Source organism: Bos javanicus, chromosome 15 (assembly GCF_032452875.1).
Source record: "Bos javanicus breed banteng chromosome 15, ARS-OSU_banteng_1.0, whole genome shotgun sequence".
Lineage (NCBI taxonomy): Eukaryota > Metazoa > Chordata > Mammalia > Artiodactyla > Bovidae > Bos > Bos javanicus.
The window spans coordinates 81,916,994-81,923,845 of NC_083882.1; the positions used below are offsets into that span (position 1 = coordinate 81,916,994).

At 43.7% G+C, this 6,852-nt stretch overlaps 1 protein-coding gene across 1 annotated transcript; it reads right to left on the reverse strand.

The window, feature by feature from the left end:
• Window positions 1-4,979: 4,979 nt before the first annotated feature.
• LOC133261509 (olfactory receptor 10W1) lies at window positions 4,980-5,927 on the reverse strand. The gene has a single exon (XM_061439982.1). The coding sequence runs from the start codon at window positions 5,922-5,924 to the stop codon at window positions 4,980-4,982; it is 945 nt and encodes a 314-aa protein (XP_061295966.1). The 5' UTR covers window positions 5,925-5,927.
• Window positions 5,928-6,852: the final 925 nt, after the last annotated feature.

Here is a 6,852-nt window from a genome sequence, read left to right on the forward strand (position 1 = left end):
ACATTGTAAAGGAACTACATACACTCCAGTAAAAATATAAAAACTCCACACATTATACACCCACCCAATTATCCACCCTTTCTGTGGATACCAAAAGGCCCGCACCACTGGAACAAAAAGAATCAAAGAGGAAACAACTTTAGGAAGGCATCCCCCTACCCCCAAGGCTGGGATTCTGACCTACCTGGAGAGTATGTGATTGTAGCCTTCTAGAAAGTTTGAGAAGTTTTCTGAAGTCACAGAAATATACTCCTTGAAATGCGGGTGAAAGTCTTTGGGAAGCTGTCCACTGAGGCACTGGTGATACTTGCTAGGAAAGCAGCTGGGATGTTGGAAAAAAACTCAGTGCAAAACCATCCTTTAGAATTCTAGCAAGAGCCACTGGAACGTGAGTGTCTGTGGGTGTCCCACACACCACTGGCAGCCTTGACTTAAGGAACAGAACAGAAACGGCCTACCAGAGGGCTTCCCTGGTGACTCAGTGGTAAAGAATCCACTTGCCGGTTCAGGAGGTGCAGCAGACACTGGTTCACTCCCTGGGTCGAGAAGATCCCCCGGAAGAGGATATGGCAACCCACTCCAACATTCTCGCTGGGAAAATCTCATGGAGAGAGAAGCCTAGTGGGTTACAGTCCAGGGGGTCACTCAGAGTCAGACACGGCTGAGCATCAGCAGAGCAGAGCCTACCAGAACCAGGAAGGACGCTGCTTCCTCCCGATGTGTCCCTCTAAGGAAACTCTCTACAGAGGACACTCCATGTTCTGCCAGTTAGCAAAGCAGCCATGGGACGTCATGAAGCAGAATAGAAAAGAGTGAATTGGGAGCTGAGGGGCAAGAGATTGATAACTGTTGCATTGTTTACTCTAAATTATGAAGTTCAAGAATTGGTAAAACTATTCTATGAGAAGAATAAAATATATAGTGGTTGCCTCTGAAGTGGAGAATTGACTAGAAAGAGGTACAAAGCAACTTTCTGTGTTATCTTGGGCTGAGCCGAGTTTACACAGCTGGATATACTTATCACAGTTCATTGAGCTCTGAAATTTTAAATGTGTGAATTTTATGGCAAAGATGCTATATCCCAGTAAAGGACCATTAACCCAAAATAATAGAAATGCAAGACTTTGTCTGCAAAAGTATGTAACTTCATTGAAAGATAGTGGTTAAAATCTGAGTAAATGAAAACATATGCCATGGTCATGGATCATAGTATACTATTTTTAAAGATACTACTTCTGAAATTGATTTGTAGATGCATCACAATCTGAATAAAAATTCCAGTAGGGGTGTGTGTATGTGGGTGTGTGTATGTGTGTGTGAGTGAGAGAGAGGCAGGTACTTGACAAGTTGATCTTAAAATCTTAAGGATTTCTGAAGGACCAAGAAGAGCTCATGCATTCTTGAAGAAAAACATGATGAGTTGGCTTGCTCTACTTTCTATCAGGCATTACTGTGAATCCACAGTGATTAAGAGAATGTGATTTTGATGCAGAGATAGATGAAAAGTTTATTCTTCAGTTACCTCAAGGCACTGGCTATACTTCTCATTGAGTATTCCCTTCCAGACTAATGGGATTTGGGTGATAAAACTGCTGCGATTTGAGAGTTGAAGCACAGAGGAAAGGAGTGAGAGAACCACAGATAAAGACCCACGGATAATCACTAGAGACAATTGAAGCAAAGCATCATCAAGCCCAAGAGTACTTCAGAAAGTCAGTCCAAATAAGCTTTACATGCATGCATGCTAAATCACTTCAGTCGTGTCCCACTCTGTGAGACCCTATGGACCCTAGCCCACCAGGCTCCTCTGTCCGTGGGATTCTCCAGGCAAGAATACTGGAGTGGGCTGCCAGGCCCTCCTCTGGGGATCTGCCCGACCCAGGGATTGAACTCGTGTCTCTCACGTCTCCTGCATTGGCAGCAGGCTCTTCACCACTAGCGCCACCTGGGAAGCTCCACAAGGTACAGTAATTTAGGTGAGGGTCAGTGATACACATCCCAGAAGACGTGGGACAAGGGAACTAATAAGAAGCAGAATTTAGAGCAGGAGGCACTGATACACAGTCAGAGAGCCCGTTAGTTATGTGTTTATGGCCCCATCTCTAGACAGACGAAGTGCTTTTCAGGCATTTATGATCATAGGTGTCTAGTTTATCCAGTCAGAGAAAAAGAATCCTAGGGCACCTATTATGATTGGCAAAATATAGGCTTTATGAGGACCTAGTTAAAAAAAAATACCTCCAGGCAGACATAGGCATGTTTTCTCCCATGATTCTATTGTACTATGTATGTACTTTTGATGGCTAATGATTCTAGGAAAGGACTCTTGTTAACTAGACACTAGACACATGAGTTTGCCAAGTGATTTTCGATAAGCAAGTAAACCTCATCCTTTATTATACGTCTGGGGATGGGGGACTGGAAGTACTCAATAATTTGGAATCAATCCTTCAGTGACGTTTCTCCACTGGCCTTATAATTCATCCTTTCTTTCTTGACTTACCTGTTTTGAGTTATAAGTTAATGAGAAATATGATTCATGACATCAAATGTCACACTGAAATGTAATTGAAAACCTTACCTTCTCCTTCCTTCCCTGCTTCCCTCCCCCTACCTTTTTACATTCTTCTCAATGCCCAGATAAATGTTACAGATAAAATTGATGCATGATGTCTTGAGAGGGTAGGAGGAGAATGCCTTACACTTTACAAAATGTAAAGTCCTTCTCAGTATTTCTATGTCAAATTATATTAAAATAATTATCCTCATTTTAAGAAATCATCAAGGGTTTGAAGAGAAAAAAGGAAACACTATCAATACAGGGTTATATGAAAAGTAGAAGGGCATTCTTGTAGGAATAGAAGATTTAAGCTACATAAATGCACGAGCTTGCAACATGTGAGTCGCTGTCTTGTAGATCACACGTGGTCAAATGATGGTCATTTCACATGGTTCAAGCTAAAGCATAAACATCAGATTCTTTATGAAAATGCTTTTCAACAGTTATTTTTTTCTGAATTAAAAATAATAGCTTTGTAATCTAGAAAGTGTGGAAAAAGATAAAGATGGAGAGTGAATATAATGAAGATCATTCATTATCCTTCAAACTGGAGATGACCATAGTTAACATCTTGGTACATTTGTGGCCACCTCTTCCTAAAATGTGCACATGGTGTATTTTTCAAACATTGGGTCATGCTGTAGAAGTGGTTTTACAGCTTTCACCAGTTGTAAGTGTTAACATTGCCTCTGAAGTTGGAATCTGGGTTCAAATCCCAACTCTGCCACTCGTGAGCTGTCTGACATCCACCAGTTATTTAATCTCTTTGATTCAGTTTTATCCTCAGAAAAAACAAGGAAAGATGCTTAAATTCTACCCCAAATTAAGATGGTTCTTGAGGACACGAGTCCATCACCTCCTCCACCTGCCGACTTTTATGGATAGATAGATAGACTGAGACGGAGAGGGGTAGGGAGAGGGAGAAGGAAAGGGAGAGAAAGTGAGCCCCCTAGCACAGATTCTGGCAGACAGAAGGCACTTAACGTTAGCCATCACTAACAACTAGCAACTGACAACTAGCGTTTGAAAACATATTTCAAGGCTACGTAATATTGTCTCATAAGTAATTGTTTAACCAATCCTTTATTTTGGGGAAACTGAACTGTTAATGTATCTTCATTGTTATTTCTAATATGCTAACGACCAACTTCTGTTCTGATTATTATCTTCTTGTCCCAGCTCTCAAGGACCTTCTGTGCTCCCGTCTGTCCCCAAAGTCTCACTCCTGTGGACTGAATCACTCAGCCTCTCTGCCCTCTTGCTTCCAGATGGACTCAGCCAATGGGAAAAAAGGCAAGAGACGGGAGGATGCAGGCAGAGAGTGGGTTAAGTATTTATCTCCCTGCTCTTTCCCTGCATGGCCATTATTCTATAATAGGCTTTTCCCTCTGAGGCCAGAGTTCCACCAAGAGTCTCTTTTCGATAAATCTTGCTCTTATTGGTCTCAGATAATACTCTATCATCCTTTTGCCTTTTAGGTGTAGGGTGATAATGGCTTCCTGCTGTTGCTAGTACGTAAGTGCCTTGACCACGATTATTGGTTCCCTTACTCATATGTCTCCATATAATCAGAATACCTTTTTTTCAGTTAAAATCTACTGAATGGGCCATCTGCTTCCAACTGATACCTGGATATTGCCTTATAAGTACCAGTCTATATTACTTTATGATGCTTATGTATTTCATTCATAGAAATTGCTGAGTCAGGACTTTCCTGGTGATCTAGTGGTTGGGCCTCCTTGCTCGCAATGCAGGGGCCCCAGTTCCATCACTGATCAGAGAACTAGATCACACATGAACAATTAAAAAAATGAAATTTTCTGTATGCTGCAGATAAAGATCCCGCATACCCCAACAAAGATCTAAGATCCTGTGTGCTGCAGCTAAGACCCAGCACAGCCATATAAGCTAAAAAAAAAAAAAAAAAAGAAATTACTGAGTCAAATGGCAGAAACATTTTAAAGGTCTCTGGTACACTTAGCTAAATAGTGTCCAAATAACTTGTACCCTTTTAAAAGATAATTTTAATATCAACTGAGAGAAATCCTTGTTGCATGGGAATTTGCACGAGCTGGAAACTAACCCTTGTCTGAGAGGTAAGACCCTCTCCTAGTTTTTCAGTTCAGTTAGTCCCTCAGTCGTGTCTGACTTCTTGTGACCCCATGGACTGCAGCTAGCCAGGCCTCCCTGTCCATCACCAACTCCCGCAGTTTACTCAAACTCATGTCCATTGAGTTGGTGATGCCATCCAATCATCTCATCCTCTGTCGTCCCCTTCTCCTCTCATCTTCGATCTTTCCCAGCATCAGGGTCTTTTCCAATGAGTCAGTTCTTCGCATCTGGTGGCCAAAATATTGGAGTTCCGCTTCCGCATCAGTCCTTCCAGTGAACACTCAGGAATGATGTCCTTTAGGGTGGCCTAGCTTTCCCGGGGGAGGCAACTCCTGGCAAGAACTCTTGCTATGGCCTCTTTCATCTCACTGTTCCTCAGGGTGTAGACAAACGGGTTCAGCAACGGGGTCCCCAGTGTGTACACCAGGGAGACAAACTGATCCTGTTCGGGGTGGTAGCTGGAGCTGGGCCGCAGGTACATGAAGGCGCAGCAGCCGTACTGCAGCAGGACCACGGCGAGGTGGGAGGAGCAGGTGGAAAACGCCCGGCGGCGGCCCGCGGCCGAGTGGGCCCGGAACACCGCGGCCACGATGGAGGCGTAGGAGGCGGCGATCAGGAGGAAAGGCACCGCGATGGCCAGTGTGGCCGCCACCAGCACTGACTGTTCATGCCTGTGGCTCTGGGCACAAACGAGACACATCACTGGGGGCACATCACAGTAAAAGTGCTGAATGCCCCGAGCTGGGCAGAAGGGCAGAGAGAAGACAAAGGCCACCAGCTGGAAGGACAGGCAGAGGCCGAGGACCACGGAGGCCGCCACCAAGCGGGCGCAAAGCGTCCGAGGCATGATGAGAGGGTACTGCAGCGGGTGGCAGACGGCAGCGTGGCGGTCGTAGGCCATGGAAGCCAGGAGGAAGCAGTCGGCACTGCCCAGTCCGATGAAGAAGCCCATCTGAGTGGCACAGCCCAGCAGGGTGATGGTCTTCTCTGACTGTAGGATGTTGGCCAGGAGGTGGGGCACCACCACAGCAGTGTAGCCGATTTCTACTCCCGAGAGGCTGCCCAGGAAATAGTACATGGGTGTGTGGAGGCGGGCTTCGGTCTGGATGGCCACCATGATGAGGACATTCCCAGTGATGACCCATGTATAAACCAGGCTGACCCCAAGGAAGGACAAGATGCGTGGCTCTGACTGGGAGGGATAGGCCAGGAACACGAATTCCATCCACAATGAGTGGTTTCCCCAGGACATTGAGTTAACAGACTTTCTCTGTTGAGAGTTATTAATACAAAGAAAGAATCAGACTAACAATACATCAGTTCATACTCCCATGATGTATGATGTAATCTGCATCATGATGATGTAATCTAAGATTATATTACATGAGCCCTGATGTAATCTAACTGAGTTAGAAACTACAAGAATTAAGACTTACTATCTTTTTCTTCCCCCCTTTAACAAGCTTCTTCACTTAAATATCTACAATTATATTTCTAACTGCCAAAAGTTGGGCTAAATTGTGTAAGACTTTTTTGAGGAAAAGAGTCAGAGGAAGTTTGTGGAATTTCAAACTATTTTCAGTAGAAGTGGAATGAAGATTATTTCAGTTAACTCCCAAGAAACTGTCAACAACTTTTAAAGTTCAGAGATTATGAATGGGAGGGCAGAAGCTATTCATCACTTAATTCATTTGTATGTGTACTCAGTACCTCCTAAGACATTCAGTTGGAGATATATGGGTACAATATTCATAAGTTCATGATATGGTGTGAAATATATGTAACAAGATTGTAATAGAAACTAGATAGAGTCATAAGAGATGAATAAATTAGACAATTAAGTTTTATAGATAGAATGCATTTTCAATTTTGGGAGTCAGTCAAGACTTCATGGGAGAGAAAGCATGGAAGGATGACTGAGGAAAGGAAATTTATGGAAAACACAATTTAAAATTGTAGCAATGGGAGGGTCATGAGAAACTGATTCATTCTGGATGGAGTGTAAGATGCTACAAAGGAGAATGGAAAGAGGAGACTGCCACAAGTTTTTACAAGGTTAAATACTGGGTGTAGTATGGTAGGAGGGTATGTGCCATTTGGTAAGAGTAGCAGTGATGGAATGACATCATCAGAGTGCTGCTCGAGAAAGAGCAGTGCTGTGTGCCGCAGAGAACAGCCGG